Raw genomic sequence first — 16776 nt, 5'->3', positions numbered from 1 at the left:
CTCAACTTTCATGCATGCGTTTTTTCTGCGGTTTTACTTTGTGTACATAAATACCCGTCTGGGCCGAGCCAATATTTATATAAGTTCCCCTCGTCAGCTGGACTGGAGCTGGAGAGCACGCCTTTATTTTTTACAATAATTTTTGTTTAATTCCTCTCAAAATTAAACCGTAAACTTAATTAATTCTTCGTAGTTAGTGTCATAAATTGCACACTAGACAACTTCCACGTACAAGTAGTTACAACCGTAGTTAGTTAAGTTAATTGTTTGAAAATAATAAAATCTTCCACAAAAATATGGGACAATTCCTGGATTGGTTTTGGAATCCAGAATTCTGGCTTCCGCCTGGCATGAAGTGGACGGATTTGCGATCCACTGACGAAATCAGTTATCCAGACCCGGCCGACGTGTATTACACCGTTCTCTATGCACTTGTTCTTATCGCGATTCGATATCTGGTGGAGAGGTCAGTATTTAAGCTGTTTATCTAAAGTATTTATTTATTGGACAGAAAAATAATGGTGGAGGTTATACATAATTTGACTGGACAGGACAAGATTTTGCTGTTGTGGACAATGTCCCCCCTGCTTATCTGCATACTCATACATATAAATAAAGATTCTCGTGGAAATCTTGCAGACTGATTTTTAATCCGTTGGGCCAATCATTCGGATTAAAAGCGCACTCCGCCCTGTCAGCGCCGGAGGATAATCCAATACTTGAAACGGCTTACAAGACGAAGGGGAGAGGACAGTTGTCGCACCAGGACATTGAAGCGTTGGCGAAAAGAACGGATTTGAAAGTTAGACAGATCGAGAGATGGTTTCGAAAAAGGAGTAGATTGGATAGGGCTTCAAATTTTACGAAATTTAGTGAAAGCGGGTATGAATTTTATCGGTTAAATAGAATTTTTAATTAGTTTAGTTAATTTTATTAACAAAGATTTAATTAATTCCAGGTGGCGATGTACTTGTTACGTCTTTTCGGTTCTAGTCGGATTATGCACATTATGGGAAAAACCGTATTTCTGGGATTTTTCAAAGTGTTGGTACAATTTTCCGCATCACGTATGTAATTTTAATATTTATTTGCTAAATGATAAAACGTGTAGGACTCGATGACTTACATATCACTAAAATCGTCAAAATCAACAGGTTTTTCATTATTTTTCGGTTCCACGAATTTATTTAAAATTCTGGACGACAAATTTGTAGCCAGTAAATTGATTAATAGAATGGCCTTAGAATCAAGGTGACATTTTTTAAGCCAGTTTCGATAAGTCTCAATTTTTCTGAAGGCTTCTTAAACTCGAGATCTCCTGCAAAAAGTAAAAATCCTCCTGTAAAAATCTGGAGTGTAATTTTTTTTAATTGGCAACCACCTGCTGTATAAATTTGTTGTCCAGAATTTTAAATAAATTCCCAGAGCGGAGAAATGATTAAAAATTTACTGGTTTGTACGATTTTGACGTGAGTACTACTAATTTAGTAGTACTAAAAGTATGTATGCACATGTGTGATACGAGTTTAAGAATATCTGTACCTTGCTTATTTGTACATAATAATTGATTGTTTTTCTCAGAGCATTCCCTTCGACCTTAAGGCCTACTATTTGTTCGAGTTCAGTATGTACTGGAGTCTCCTCATCACGATATCGATGGACGTTAAGAGAAAAGATTTCTGGGAAATGTTCGCTCATCACGTGGTCACCTTAACGCTCATGGCACTTGGCTGGTTTGTCAACTTGACTCGAATGGCGTGCATCATCCTCCTGCTGCACGACACGTCCGACATATTTTTAGAGGTTCGATTTTTATTCCGATATTTCTGCATCGGTTTAGAAGTATTATAATACAGATTTTACGATCAATTAATTCTAGGCCGCCAAAATGGGAACCTACGTCAAAAAGAAGACATTTGCAGACGTCACGTTTTCACTTTTTGCCATCGTCTGGATTATCACGAGACTTTGGATTTTTCCATTTTACATTGCCCACAGGTATGTGGATACATATTTGACATTTAACGTAGAACTCGATGATTTATCACCAAAATCAACACATTTCTACTCATTTCTCGCCTCTGGGAATTTATTTTAAAATTCTGAATTTTGAAATAAATTCCCAGAGCCGAGAAATGATAAAAAATGTTCTGATTTTCACGGTTTTGGTGATGAGTCATCAAGTCCTATATTGAAAAGTTGAAATTTATATGAGATTCGTCTTCCCTAGTTCAATGATTGAAGCACCCAAAATTATTCCAATGTTTCCTGCCTACTACGTATTCAACGGGATGGTTGCCTTCCTCATCGGTCTGCACGTGTTCTGGACCTACTTCATTTTCAAAGTCATTCGAAAGGCTCTCGCTTCCGGCGAGGTTTGCATACATATTTCTGATTTCCGCCCTAATTCCTTGCGGATAAGTAATAATAATGCTAATGTGATTAAACTTTATTGAAAATAGGTGACGGATACGAGAAGTTCGAGTGAATCGTCCATGGCCGAGAGCGAGGAAGACGGATAGATAGATTTATGGGGTTGTGGAATTATCCATATCTTGAAGATCTTTTTACTCATCTTTTGCATAATATTAGTAGTATAAAAGTCTTATCATTCTGTATTACACACATTTGCCAGCCATATATTATACAAATATTATCACTTATCTTTAATTATGTTGTTTAAACACAATGCATAATTCAATTGTGTTGTTGATACACAATAAATACTTTTCACATCAGAATTTAAGCTCACAAACTCAAATATTACAATACTTACAAGTCAGGTGCAGATTAATTGCAGCCTTCCGTCATGCAGTTTAACGTGAATCATTTACACAATTAATGATTATATTGTTTAGCAAGTTGTAGTAAGGGTGATGACGAATCCTTAATGTCATTTACACAATTAATAATTATATTGTTTAACAGGCTGTATAGTAAGGGTGATGACTGATGACGAATCCTTAATGCAGATAAATAATCACGTGAAAGTGAAATGGTCAGCTTTTCCAATAAGTTATGTATTGAACCAATATTTGTACAGATACAGATATCTCGATGCACAGATATTTTTGCTCAGACGTCGACGCCGACCAATTTTGCGGTGCCAATTTTGATGAATTTTCGGCGGCGTCCCACCATTGAAGGCTTAGGAAATTAGATTTATCGATGCGTAAAATGAAACCAGCGGCGTCAACCTCTGGCCCGCCAAACTTGGCGAAATTTTTGCCAAGCTCGCTAAAATTTGGTTATTTACTCGCTAATATCAACGTCAACGTATTTTCCGTCACTCTGCTCACATACCGTAAAAAATACCTCATCTCGACCCCATTCCGGATCGAATCCAGAGAAACCAACAACTCCAACTTGACCGTATTTGGCAACAGAGCTCCCACAACCTTCCTCTTGTACCGATTCCTTCCACTGTCCCGTGTCATCCTCGCGATAAAAAGTTTCGCCCCACGCGCTATCCGCGCAATCAAACAAATCGCGTAAAACTCAATGAACACACAAAAGCCCAAAATTACCACGCAAACCGCGACAAGAAACAGATCCGGCCTCTTTTTCCGCATAAACTCAACAATTAAATAAAACAGCGCTAGGGTCGAGAATAGCACCGCGTGCGCATGGTGGAGGCACGGATTTAAAAAATCCCGCGTCAGCGCGGCCTGAATGACGGTCATTATTCGAAGACTATTATACATTCGAAGCGCCGTTTCGAACGAGATTCCCGCGCGCAATTGAGAAACGCGGAGGCGCCCGTAAAACGGGATGAGGAAAAGGGTCCACACGTACAAGCAGGAGATTGAATAGCCCACAATTAGGATGCAAAGGCCAATCGTGGATATCCCGAGATTTCCCGCGAACCACGTGAACGTTCCGGACATGAGTAAAATCATCCAGGAGAAGAGGCGTCCGTACGGTTCAAAGTTATAAATGGCTCGAAGTAAGGTGTAGAAGGGGGCGTTGAAGGAAAATACGAGGGGCAGAAGTAGCAAGGGGATGATGTAGTCGAGACAGTAGTAGAAGAGCTTTGGATAGAAGGACATCGTCGCAATGGCGCGGTCGGTGTCGTCCCCACGGTCGAAATTCATCTCTGGGATTAGTCCTGAAATAAGGAATAATGACTCGTCGCCAAAATGGTCAAAATCGGTACATTTCTAATGAAATTTCCGCTCCAGAGATTTATTTTAAAATTCTGGAAGACTCTAAACCCATCAAACTCAGCACATTTTTAATCATTTACCGGCTCTGGGAATTTATGCAAAAATTTTTAGAGCAGGTTGTTGCCAATTGTTTAAAAATTTACACTCCAGATTTTGACACTTTTTGAAGGGGTTTAAGAAGCCTTCAGAAAAACTCGCTCAAAAAACTCACGCCATTCCATCAATCAACTCACTGCCTACAAATTGGTCGTCCAGAATTTTAAAATAAATTCCCAAAGGCGAGAAATGATTCAAAATCTGATGATTTTGATAAATGAGACTAACCCGTTAAACGTTTCTCCATGCGCATCAACCCCTCATAACATTTGATGAACCGCTTGGGTCCCCTCCGGCGTCCCAGAATTCTACAATATTGGAGGAATGTCACCACTAAAAATGTCGCAATGTACGTCGTGCACACCGTGATCTTAGTTTCTACAGCTGGTTGGGTCTTGTACAGCTGATAACTTCTAATCGCTAGAGCGGGAAGCACGACAATTGTGCAGTACAAGCAAGCCAGCTGAAAAAGTCCGTAATGATAACCCGACTTTAACGCAATGACCCGCTTATTTTTTGAATCCCACTGAAAACAATATGCAGTATAAAGGGAGGCGCGTTGCGTCGCGGTAACGCCGCGCCGAATTAGGTAGAGCGCGACGTCGTCCAGCATCGTTTCAGGACCTTCAGTTTTCTTGGTATTTAATAAATCCGAGTCTTAAACGAAGCATTTTTCGACCTTCGCAAGTCAAATATTCAATATCTATTTACGTATATACTTAGCTTGATTTAATCAATTATGAACTCGTGGAAATAAATGGTCCAGTGGCCGCGGAAGCGTGGGCGTGGACAGAGGGACAACGTCCCCACGGTATTCGATGTCCCCATCATTTGCCCATGTTATATAAACCCCTGCCTCCCCCTATCCTACAATGTTAACGTCCCCAGATGTCCCCACGGCTTCCGCGGCCACTGTTTGTATGTAAATTCCGACGTGTATGGCTTACCTGAAAGGATATGTATGTATAGGTAAAAAAAGGTTCCGTTCAAAAAAAGTTTGGATATCGATCTCATTATGAGAGATCGATAATATCATGAGATGCTCAAATCATTTAAATAAGTATATAAAGTTTGATATATATTTAAAGCTACTGACAAGGGAACCTGCCCACGTGCAGTTCGAACTTCGAAACGATGTCCCCACCAAAATTAGCACAAAATAAAACTTATTAGGAAGCAACTTCTATTTCAAAATCATGCTTCGTCATGTCAAAAAAATTTCAAAAAGTGAATGAAATTTGACCCTCTATCGCAGATAATACCAGCACCTGTAAAGGTTCCCTTGTCAGTATTCATAAATGGAGAGCAATTTATTATTCATCACATTTCTAAAATTTATTCTTTCCGGTGACACGGCAGATTTAATAAATTCGTTTGAAAGAAAAGTACGTACCTAACTATTAAAATATAATATTCTTAACGACCATGTCTAAAATTTTATAAATTGTTTTAAATTATCCCATCGAAATGTTTCTACAAAATGGTAGTTATATTTTATGCGAGATTCCGCATCATATTCAATTTACATACAGCCCTGCGTCCTTAAAATTAGTAGATATGTAGGTCCCATTGTGACCAGAAGTTGTCAGCCAATTGTTCTCAGAACGTGGAATTTTGAAGGGAATACCACCGAGGTCCAATTAAGGGTGTAAAAAATCAAAATTTTGCAAACAATTTGTGCCAACAAGTATGGAATTTGCACAACAATTTGGTCACTTGTACCGCATTTTGTACTCATTTTGCACACCTTCCACTAAACGTGACAACGTTGTATCGTCCCCCATAAATTCCTCGACCCCATGTAAAAGTCCAATCTCGTCATCAACCTTTCCTCCAAAACATCTTGGTAGCGAATCTGGAGCCGGAAGCATGTCATGTAGCGGCTTTAAATTCTTATGGACGACATGAATCTATAAGTCAGGTAAAGATATATTTATTTATTTATGTACATTCAAGTTGATTCATGAACAAAATCGTCAAATTAGCACATTTTCACTTTCATTTCTCCGCTCTGGGAATTTATTTGGAAATTCTGGACGTAAAACAAATTATTCTACGTCAAGAATTTCCAGATTTTTATAGTCTTTGAAGGATGAGATCTCAAGTTTAAGTAGGCTTCAGAAAAATTAAGACTCATCGGCTTACAAAACCTACACCCATTCCATTAATCAACTCAATTGACTCAATCAACTTAATTTTTAATCAATTCTAACTGACTGACAATGGAAACTTTTTTCAAGCTACTCCTGGATTTTTTAACGAGTTATATCAAAAAATCAAGCAAAAAATTAGGAATTACATGACACTCATCTTTCCGTTGAATGGCCCCTGTGGGGCCGTTCATAAATTACATAACGTGAGATGGGGGGGGGTCAAAGGGTCTAATGATATCGTGCATATGTTACACATGGTAAAGGCGGGGTCTAGAAAATATCGCAATTTTTGCGTTATTTAATTTATGGACGGCCCCTTTTCAAGAAAAATATTGGGGGGCAAAGTTCGCAAATTTTCTCCTGCGTTGCCCCCAATATTTTTCTTGAAAGGGGCCATTCCACGGAAAGATAAGTGTCATGTGATTCCTAATTTCTGGCTCGATTTTTTGCCATAACTCGCTACACAATCCCAGTATAACTTGAAAAAAGGTTCCAATGTGCGTACAAATTTGTCCCCCAGAATTTTAAAATACATTCCCAGAGCTGACAAATTATTGAAAATGTGTCCATTCTGACGTTGAGTCATCCAGGCCCTCAAAAAAACTAATTATTAACTTTGTTAACTCACCAATTTCCTATTCTTCGCTCGTAACACGTATTTGAAAATGTTAAACAATTGTTCCACCACTTTTGGGCTGTTTATAATTACAGAACCAACAAATTTAATTGGCAACGTGTTTAGCAAGCAGTTCATCTTTTTAACCGTGTCAAACGATAAGACTTTAACGTGATTAAAATTAAATCCATCCGCATCTATGATAAGCACCCCGCCGTTCCTCTGTATCGCTGCGGAATCCTTGATGACCGTATAAGCGTAGAGAACTCCAACGGCAATTAATTCATCGAGCGAGACTTCGTTGGGATTCCAACGATCTGTGCGTAAAAAAGAGTTGCGAATAAATGAGGTGCACTTTTTAGGGTGCAATAAAGTAGTCTCTTGCAGCTATTTTACCCTGCAAGAAACTCAAAGCGCAAGAAACGACGCCCCGCCGCTGCACTTCATAAGGCGCGCTGTAAAATAAACACTTTGTTGCGGCTCTTTCAGCAAGAAATGCGAGATGCAAAAAACTGGACGAAATATACGCCATCTAGCCACGCGCCGTGTGAAGGAATAGCGTCAGGGCATCGTTTCTGTGTCATGCATTTCTTGCAGGTTAAAATATGTAGTCGCAAGAAACTACTTTCTTGCAGGAAATAACACATTGATTTCAAATAATTCTGAAAATGGTCTCGTCACTTATTCATACATAACTCCGTGGGTTCGATTGATTTCTTCTTTATTTCCGGAAAAGGGGAGGAAAAGAAAATCCCGCAAAATTCCCACAGCCGTTAGAAACGGAGCATCAAAATATTTAAAAAATTCCTGCAAATGTTCAACATTTCCGAAAAATGCTCGAAAATACTAGGAAACTTTCAAAATCTCGAGAAAATCCAAAGAGACAGAAAACTTTCCCCCGGTTTCAATTGCACGTGCTTGCACCATAAATAAAACCCACGCATAACTACTTATGGATAAATATGTAAATTTAAAGTTCTTTAGTGCAAATTGATGAATAATAAATGTGCCTTACTAATCCTAAGGACAAGCATTCCTGGAGACTTGTTACACCCCTCGTTCCCACCGGTGTTAATAATCTGAAAAATGTTCTTGTCCAAAACTGGCTGAAGTTTAGAATAGTTTATCAAGGCAAAAAGGTCAGGATACGACATGGTGCAACTGTGTAGGAGGCGTTTCATCTACATATTAGTTAAACGACACCGTGTTAAGGGTTCATTGCATGTAGGTTTTAAATTTGAATTTGTGTCTCAACTTTCCCTTCTTCCATGTATTTAAATGGTGATTGTGCAACGTGTTCATCTCCTTGTGTTTTTACAAAATAAAGATTTTAATGCATCTAATTATCGATAATTTTCACCTTTACGGAGTTAGGAGGTTAGAATTTTGCTTGCTTTCTTCCATGAGAAAATATTTAATTTCTTATTTTGTATCTATTTATTTATATTTTCTTATGAAAGAAATAAATCAAAATTCTAAGCTCCTAATTTTCAAATCTACAAATAATAATTATCGATTTTTGGATGCATACAAAATGTTGACTTTTTAAAAGCCGCACGGAAATGTTTCAAAACCACAATTTGAATACATGGAAGAAGGGAAAGTAGAGACACATAAATTCAAACTCAAAACCCGTATACAAGAGAACGTTAAATTGCAAAGAACAAAAATTCCTAATACCACGCGAATCACTTTATGAGCATCGCATCCAAACGAGCGAATCGCTATCAGTGCGAGCTTATTTGTCCAAAATTTTCTCATGGGCTGCAAATCCTTGTTATCTATACATTTTAATTTCAAAATACGTAAATACTTGAATTTTGAACAATGACATATTTATATGTAAATTTTTCTTAACGAATGTAGGACTCTGACACGATGAATCGTTAAAATCAGCGCATTTTTAATCATTTCTCACCTCTGGAAATTTATCTATTTTAAAATTATGGACGAAAAATTTATAGAGCAGGTCGTTGCAAATTTTATAAAAATATACACTCCAGATTTTGACACTTTTTAAAAGAGCAGATCTCAAGGTTAAGAAGCCTTCAGAAAAATTGGGACTCGTCGAAAGTAGATTAAAAAACTCACCGCCATTCCATCAATTAACTCTGAATTTGCCGTACAGAATTTTAAAATAAATTCCCAGAGCGAACAAGAAATAATTTGAAATGTGCTGATTTTGACGATTAGCTATGTACATTAATTAACACTAACGATATAAAATAACCATTTAAGTACTTGTTGCACGCTTACCGTTAATCAATTTGTACGTGAGACGTAAGCATGTTTTTTCTTTTTCATCCTCAGCACAAAATAGTTCTCCGATTTCTTCACAAATTTCCATTTTGCTCGCGAAGGAAGGAGGAAACTCTTTCTAAATACTTTTGGCATGCAGAGTCTGCATGTATTACATACTGACTGACTTGATAACCACTAACTTAACTACGTTATGAAGAGTTCAAGTGACAAGTGTCCAAATTTAGCTACGGTAGATAAGTGCATATCTCATCAAGAAGTCAAGTGGGAAATCAGATACATTGACATAAGTGACATTGCACCGTATTGACATTTTAATGCACCTAAGTATGTGAGTATTTAGATTATTGCATAATTATCTCAGTACATGATTGATGATCATTAAGTAGTTGTAGCTACTTTATGCCAAGACCTTGTCCGTCCGTTTGTCCGTCAGCAGGTTAACGGATCAAGAAAATCGAGAACGATTTGCGGCATCATACATCTGACCCCAGGGGAGGATCCTATCAACTTTTGTGGTCAATTGAACCACTCCCCCCCCACCTCGAGGTCTGGGGGTGTGGTCACATAATTTTTTGGGAATTACTGGTTTCACCCTATTGCTACAGTTCGTTTGCTACGGTTTATTTACTAAGATTGCACATGTTTTTTGATGCTAACCTTCTGTCCATTTTTGCATGTATGTAAGCTTTGTATATTGTGCAAATTTCTCAATATATGTGTTAAGCAACTCTGTAGTAATTAATTATATGTACATATAGCCAGACAGACATGTGTGTTCCATGTTTAAGCTTATGGAGCCTTGAATGAATGCATTATCGGTACAGCAGATAATCTGCACCAACGGACTACATCAAGCAGGGTTACGTTGTCCACTTCGATAATACAAATAGGTATGTATGAAGGCGAAACATGATGTATGTATGTATGCAAACGGGCAGTTATTACCGATGGGTAATAAATTGTCACCGAGACTTTTTGAACATTTAGACGGGTATGCGGCTGTGTATTATGAAAACCGATGCAACTTGTGTACGTATATATTTCCACCTCCAGGATTACTCTAATTATCTTTAAATTTATTTTAAGTTTTTCACAATTTCTTGATTTTTTAAAATTAAGTGTAAGACTTGCTCCTTTAGGTTAGGGGATGTTCGACTCCTTTGCAGTCAGCTTTTCTGATCGGGAATGTGTTTCCAATGATAATATGAAGTAGATTTTTTAAATAAAAATTTCGGAGATTAAATTTTATTAAATTTCCAAACCTTAATTTATTGCTGAATAAGTTTTTGCAAAACTACACAAATCATTGGTACTTAAGGTGACATTATATGCGGGTTTCGAATTTGTGTCTCAACTTTCCCTTCTTCTACAGATGTATTCAAATGACGATTTTGAAACCTGTTCATCACCGTGGGATTTTTACAAAAGTAAGATTTGATTTCGTTCAAAAATCGATAATTCTTAGGTTCTCAAAATTTGGAGATTAGAATTTAGATTTTTTTTTCTCCGATGAAAAAATAATATTTAATTTTTACTTATTATTTGCTATGCTTATCTTTTTAAGTTGAGGAGGCACCCGATCGGCGATCCAAAACCCGCAACTATTAAGGAGGAATTAATTATTATCCTCTATTCCCATTCTGGACAGCTTGCACAACGGCAATAATGACGCGAACAATGGTTCTCCAGTTTCTCCTTAACCAACGCCAGAAACCTCGTCTTTGCCTTCCGGAAACCATTCCAGTACTTTCCGCCGTCCCATTTCCCTCGCCCAGGCTGGCGTCGAGCCTATATGCTGCGTCAATCACGTCCCCCATACTTCCCGCCTTCCCCCGCGTGACCACGGTCCAGGCTTCGTTCGCCTTTTCGTCAACGGAAAGTTGTTCTTGCAGGTCGGCGTAGATTTGTGCGGTTTCCTTGGCTTGGGTTCTATTCCGACGGGAAAGGTCCTTTATATACAGAGGTATCCTGGCTTCGATATTGCCCTCCTGGAATACTGTGAGCGCCACCTTTTCGCCATGTTTTGAGGCGAAATTGCGAGTAAAGTCCCCCAAAGAATCGGAAGACTCAGGGGAGGAAGGTGGTGGTGGGGGTGGTGGTAGGCGTCTTCGTTCTTTTTCACCGTCCTATAAATAAAAAAAAGTTTAGAAAATTTGAAATTTGAAGAACTAGGATTTATTCAAAATTGCGTAGAAGAAAAGACACTAGAAGAAAAGTCTCTGGAATCCATCGTACCTGAATTCATCAATTTCATGAGTTTTGAGATAAATGCAAATTTTAATAGTTTAATGCAAAGTTAATTTTTGGTACTATAAAGTTTGAACCTTTAAGAAATTAGTTTACGTATTTGAGAGGAAATTTGTTGTAATAAAAAACGGGGAATAAGTAAACTGTTTTAAAGTTAAGGTTTTGTAGTGCAGGCAGGTTTTTCTATGAAAATTTGCATTTATCTCAAAAATTCATGAAATTGAGGTCATTATATCATTTCAAAGTTATTGAATAGGGGTAGAGTGAGATTAATAATTTATGACGGAGTAATTCCACCTTGATCCTTACTTCCTGTCCAAATACAACGGTGATAGAGAGGTGGAGCAGAATAATGCCTAAGACGAGCGTTCCCACACGAACCATGGTTAATCTTGTTTACAGCTTTTCGGAATTTTATGCAATCAAATCCTAGTTCATTTAGTGTGAAATTGGAGAAGGGTTTATCCAAATTTTGCAAGAACACCTCTTCTTTTATCTGCATTCACATTGACGTAACTGACTGAATTTCGTACAAGTTGATTTTTTAATTGACAGCCCCAATTTATTTACTGGGTGTTTTTCCTCATTCATTTGCCTTTCTCCGGTCCGCCTGTAGAAATAAACTACATAAATAAATTGCACTTTTCTGAGAATTTGATTCGGTAAATTCCGTCTTATTTTCCATGTTGTATAGTACGTGACGTTACTAGAAATTAAAAAAATTAATTCAGATCATGGCACGAGGTTAATGGAGACGACTTAAGTTGTTTGCTACTTATGAATTATGCAGATATGTAGATTTCGCATGCAATACAGATCACAATATTGACATCCAATTGTTCTTTAAAACGCCAAAAACGACGACAACTACCTGAACAACAACTTCACTAACGGAATTTCGTATCTGCATGTTTCAAATTTTCTGACAGTGACAGACATCTTATTATTGCGGGCTTCACTTATTGGAAATTTGGTATATGTATGTAGCCACGGAGTACAAATTGATTTCTCTGGCATTAAAATTATCTATACCGGTTCCGTAAAAATTTGCTACCGAACTGGTAAAACTTTATTACTGAGGAGTAGAAGGTCACTACTTGTCGGGCCCCGATTTCGATCTCCTTTGGATATGTTGTAGTACTACATGAGTCTAGAAAAAGTGAAGGAGGGTTAGACTCCATGAGCCCATTTACGCCCGCCACACCCCCTCAAAGGCGCCCAAACCCCCAGAGTTGCCGCACTAAAATCCTCGCCAAAAATCGAGTTTTGGTCAGATTTTCAAGAAATTTACATTTTTGTGATCCCAGATAGTTGCTCTATCATATCCAATAGCAGACTCAACTTTTTTGAAATTTTCAATATTTTCGAAGATTTTCTGACCAAGGGTATGTATTGAAAAAATTCGAAATTTCAAAAAAGTTGAGTTTGCTATTGGATATGATAGAGCAACTATCTGGGATCACAAAAATGTAAATTTCTTGAAAATCTGACCAAAACTCGATTTTTGGCGAGGATTTTAGTGCGGCAACTCTGGGGGTTTGGGCGCCTTTGAGGGGGTGTGGCGGGCGTAAATGGGCTCATGGAGTCTAACCCTCCTTCACTTTTTCTAGACTCATGTAGTACTACAACGTATCCAAAGGAGATCGAAATCGGGGCCCGACAAGTAGTGACCTTCTACTCCTGAGCTAATATATGCATTACTTCAAGGTGTTACTTCACATGCATGAATACCGTTTGGTACTTCTAAGAATGGGTGGGTAATAAATTAAATTCATTTATTATTATATCTGCTTTCCTCAAAGTGGTATATACATTATCAGGATTTGCATAGTCCTCCCTCACCAATCAGTGGCCGCGGAAGCTGTGGGGGCATTAATATTGTAGGACAGGGGAGGGCAGGGTTTATATAACATGGACAGATGATTCGGACATCGAATAACGTGGGGACATTGTTCTGTCCGCACCCTTCCGCGGCCACTGCACTGTTTCCATGCGAAAAACGCGATAAAATATCTTCAGCTGTATCCATAGTCCATGATTTGTTCATGATTTCGTCATGATTTGCTGTTGCCGTGCCGCGTTCATAATTTTGATCACATCCATACTCACACGATCAGTTATATATGGATAGATAGCTCAGCTCGCGGTGGTGGCTCTGAAATGTACGAATAACACATTTTGAGCACGCTTAAATTCGTTTTATCCCATTTCGGGGTCGTGGGTTCCAATACTAGTCGGGGCAATTGCTTTTTTCGCATTTTTGTTTACTGGCTTAGACAGTATTTGGGACAGAGGTTTCAAAAATGACCACTATTTTGACCAATGATTAACTGCTTCAAATTTGCTCATGTTTAATGCATATTAAGCATATATGCAAATTCATATGTACCTGTATGTATAAATACTTAAACTCATAAATTTTTTGGGGGGTAATGTAAGATTTCTAGCTTTTAACGAATGTTGAATGTCGATCATTTTGTTAGCTTCTCACAGTGCTAGGGAGCCATCCTAACTAGCAATCCTAGAATCTTAGCTAGCCATCCTAGGTAGCAATCCTAGCTAGCCATCCTAGCTAGCCATCCTAGCTAGCCATCCTAGCTAGCAATCCTAGCTAGCCATCCTAGCTAGCCATCCTAGGTAGCAATCCTAGGTAGCAATCCTAGCTAGCCATCCTAGCTAGCCATCCTAGCTAGCCATCCTAGCTAGCAATCCTAGCTAGCCATCCTAGCTAGCCATCCTATGTAGCAATCCTAGCTAGCAATCCTACCTAGCCATCCTAAATATCTTTACTAGCTAGCAATCCTACCTAGCTACCACAATATGGAACATTATAACTTTACCCTAATAATTAATAATTAGTATTAATTTGTGCTCCAAAAATTTACAGCCTTACATAAAAACATTTATATTCGCTATTCTACAAGAAAAACAACAAATCTTACAATACCCCAAAAATTTCCCGCCTGGGGGAAGTAAGACAAGGTCTTAAAATTCTCTAAAACGTCCAAAAATAGAATACAAATTTTAACCTCTGACCTTTTTTATGACCTTAATATACGTTTGCCGGCCTTAATAAGTTATTTTATATATTCCTGACCAGTATGAAGAACCCTTCATTTTGGTGTATCACATTTCCCTATCGGAGAGGAGTCCCTGTGATTGTTTTATACCTTGAATTTTATAAACTATTTTTATTGAGAACAAAATTGAAATCGGTTGATTAATTTGACTATATATCGTAATTTTGAATAAATTATACCCCATACAATGAAAGATTTTCATTCAGATCATTTGTTGTATTATTATGCACAGTTTTCTGTGTGGACGTGCTCTGGTGCTAAGTGTTGGAAAGGCCCGTGCACCGCACCAAGTTGAGGCGAGTTGAGCTATCTATCTAACAAAGCTACATTTCTTATCGTGTGATCCATACTCTATCATGATATCATCAACATTCGAAAAATAACTCATCATTATTTCACCAGCTTATTTTCCTCTTACATTTTTAATCGCTTTCATACGTAAAAATGTCTGGAGTCAATCGAGATCTCCTTCTCAAAATTATACTCCTCCGTCGGATACGTCGTCGACTGAAACGCCAACCCCGCACGGAATATATAAGGAGCATATTTGAAAACCGTGCAGTCCAGGGGGAAAGCCACCTGGCTAATGAGTTGAGGAGCGATCCGGAGTACCGCCGGCGGTACTTCCGGTAAGAAATAAATTTTGTAAATAAGTTATGAGTTATTTTAGTAATCATTATTATTTTGTAAATTTATTTATGCAGCATGAACGTTGAGAGCTACGACGAAATTTATAACCACATTGAATCCGGAATTAAAAGTTGTAATAACCATCGTCGCCCCATTACCGCTCATGAGAAGCTTGCCATTACTCTCAGGTGACCATCTAATTAAAGCATGTAAATAAAAATTCGCTCATATTCATGATATTTATCATTTGCAGATATTTGGGAACTGGAAGTTCACAGATAGCTCTATCCTTTGCTTAAATCGTATATCGCCCCAAGCAATTTCTGTTATTCTGAGGGACGTCATGACTGAAATTTGTGACAAGCTAGGCCCTATCTATTTAAAGAAGCCAACAATGGAAGATTGGATTAAGAACGAGTCCGGATTCAACGCCAAGTGGAATTATCCCAACGCATGTGGGGCAATGGATGGGAAACATGTGCGAATAAGAGCACCCGCGTTTTCCGGTTCGAATAATTATAACTACAAGAACTTTTATTCAATTGTCTTGCTCGCCATTGTTGGACCTGACTACCAATTTACTGCTGTTGACATTGGGTCGAGTGGAAGCCAATCGGACGGTGGTGTCTTTGCCAGATCACCTTTAGGAGCGTCGTTCGAGAGCGGAACGCTTGGGCTTCCCCCTCCTAAAGCGGTTGGCGAAAAACTCCTGCCCCATGTAATCCTAAGTGATGATGCTTTCTCCCTCAAACCGAATCTCATGAAACCCTACCCTGGAAAATTTCTACCAGCAAATCAAAGAATTTTTAATTATCGCATGAGCAGAGCAAGGATGACCGTGGAAAACAGTTTTGGCATCCTTTCGGCAAGATGGAGAATATTTCATGTCCCTATCCAGGCTGATATCGAATTAGTCAAACTAATTGTGCGGGCCGCAGTTATTCTCCACAATTTCCTGATATCGAAAAATGAGATGATGGAGATTGCTGCCGATGGACCACATAATGAAAATCAGGCTTTTCAAGATTTATCGCAACAAGAGATTAGTGGTGGAATTTTATCAGGTTCACAAGTTCGAGACGAATTTTGTAATTTTTTTAATGGGGAAGGCTCAGTTAGTTGGCAAAATATGAGCATAATTTAACACAATATTTGATTTTATTGTAATTATACGTATTATTTTGAGGTTGATGTATTTTCGCCATAATTGTCGGTATTTTAAATAAATGCAGTGGTTCCCTTATTTCCACAAAGCGCATCGGATTTTTAACATGGGGATTTGAAACCAAACGTTAATTATTGTACATATGCTTCCTGTGGTTGTGAAGATTCTGCTGATATGGGTCGCCATCTTCCTCTTCTCCGTGATGTTGTGCATAAAAATATTTAATTTTACGACGGTTTTATAAATAATAGTTAATTTAGGTCTGAATATTTAATTATAATTATAACGGTCACGGTGAAAATAAATAAACTGACCACTTCAGCATCAGTCACGGCAAGAAATTTTTATTTAAAGAGTGGGC

The 16776-nt window shown here is 38.2% G+C and overlaps 4 protein-coding genes across 6 annotated transcripts; 2 read left to right on the top strand and 2 right to left on the bottom strand.

The window, feature by feature from the left end:
• Positions 1-75: 75 nt before the first annotated feature.
• On the top strand, positions 76-2741 carry LOC110848678 (ceramide synthase 2). Its single transcript, XM_022095946.2, has 7 exons — positions 76-466; positions 640-882; positions 959-1067; positions 1582-1803; positions 1880-1998; positions 2231-2375; positions 2463-2741. The coding sequence occupies exons 1-7, from the start codon at positions 297-299 to the stop codon at positions 2520-2522; spliced, it is 1068 nt and encodes a 355-aa protein (XP_021951638.1). The 5' UTR covers positions 76-296; the 3' UTR covers positions 2523-2741.
• A 2586-nt stretch (positions 2742-5327) lies between these two features.
• On the bottom strand, positions 5328-9551 carry LOC110849270 (alpha-tocopherol transfer protein-like). Of its 2 annotated transcripts, none has more exons than XR_004834756.1 (5): positions 9288-9551; positions 8712-8812; positions 7723-8212; positions 7044-7348; positions 5328-6172 (listed from the first exon to the last, which is right to left on the bottom strand). XR_004834756.1 is itself a non-coding variant. In XM_022096669.2 (5 exons), the coding sequence occupies exons 1-5, from the start codon at positions 9376-9378 to the stop codon at positions 5975-5977; spliced, it is 861 nt and encodes a 286-aa protein (XP_021952361.1). In that variant the 5' UTR covers positions 9379-9504; the 3' UTR covers positions 5328-5974. The 2 variants fall into 2 exon arrangements, 1 of the variants encoding a protein (XP_021952361.1); XM_022096669.2 differs by having other exon boundaries at positions 8047-8212; positions 9288-9504.
• A 967-nt stretch (positions 9552-10518) lies between these two features.
• Positions 10519-12093, bottom strand: LOC110848744. Of its 2 annotated transcripts, none has more exons than XM_022096038.2 (2): positions 11838-12093; positions 10519-11419 (listed from the first exon to the last, which is right to left on the bottom strand). In XM_022096038.2, the coding sequence occupies exons 1-2, from the start codon at positions 11922-11924 to the stop codon at positions 10916-10918; spliced, it is 591 nt and encodes a 196-aa protein (XP_021951730.1). In that variant the 5' UTR covers positions 11925-12093; the 3' UTR covers positions 10519-10915. The 2 variants fall into 2 exon arrangements, with proteins under 2 accessions (XP_021951730.1, XP_021951731.1); XM_022096039.2 differs by having other exon boundaries at positions 11850-12079.
• Positions 12094-14303: 2210 nt separating this feature from the next.
• On the top strand, positions 14304-16689 carry LOC110848248 (protein ALP1-like). The gene is made up of 3 exons (XM_022095416.2): positions 14304-15249; positions 15325-15438; positions 15504-16689. Exon 3 carries the CDS (start codon positions 15594-15596, stop codon positions 16392-16394), a length of 801 nt encoding a protein of 266 aa, XP_021951108.1. The 5' UTR covers positions 14304-15249; positions 15325-15438; positions 15504-15593; the 3' UTR covers positions 16395-16689.
• The last annotated feature ends 87 nt before the right edge of the window (positions 16690-16776 follow it).

Source organism: Folsomia candida, unplaced genomic scaffold, assembly GCF_002217175.1.
Source record: "Folsomia candida strain VU population unplaced genomic scaffold, ASM221717v1 Fcan01_Sc004, whole genome shotgun sequence".
Lineage (NCBI taxonomy): Eukaryota > Metazoa > Arthropoda > Collembola > Entomobryomorpha > Isotomidae > Folsomia > Folsomia candida.
The sequence above is the reverse complement of the archived record's forward strand: the minus strand, read 5'-3'. Positions and strand labels throughout refer to the sequence as shown.

Coding starts and splice junctions, on each gene's coding strand:
- LOC110848678 (XM_022095946.2), top strand. CDS start 297: ATGGGACAATTCCTGGATTGGTTTTGGAATCCAGAATTCTGGCTTCCG. Junction 1,804..1,879: donor CGTCCGACATATTTTTAGAG/GTTCGATTTTTA, acceptor AATTAATTCTAG/GCCGCCAAAATGGGAACCTA. Junction 1,999..2,230: donor CCATTTTACATTGCCCACAG/GTATGTGGATAC, acceptor CGTCTTCCCTAG/TTCAATGATTGAAGCACCCA.
- LOC110849270 (XM_022096669.2), bottom strand. CDS start 9,378: ATGGAAATTTGTGAAGAAATCGGAGAACTATTTTGTGCTGAGGATGAA. Junction 7,349..8,046: donor AATGCTTGTCCTTAGGATTA/GTAAGGCACATT, acceptor TTTTACGCACAG/ATCGTTGGAATCCCAACGAA. Junction 6,173..7,043: donor GAGCGAAGAATAGGAAATTG/GTGAGTTAACAA, acceptor CCTGACTTATAG/ATTCATGTCGTCCATAAGAA.
- LOC110848744 (XM_022096038.2), bottom strand. CDS start 11,924: ATGGTTCGTGTGGGAACGCTCGTCTTAGGCATTATTCTGCTCCACCTC. Junction 11,420..11,837: donor GACAGGAAGTAAGGATCAAG/GTGGAATTACTC, acceptor TTTTATTTATAG/GACGGTGAAAAAGAACGAAG.
- LOC110848248 (XM_022095416.2), top strand. CDS start 15,594: ATGACTGAAATTTGTGACAAGCTAGGCCCTATCTATTTAAAGAAGCCA.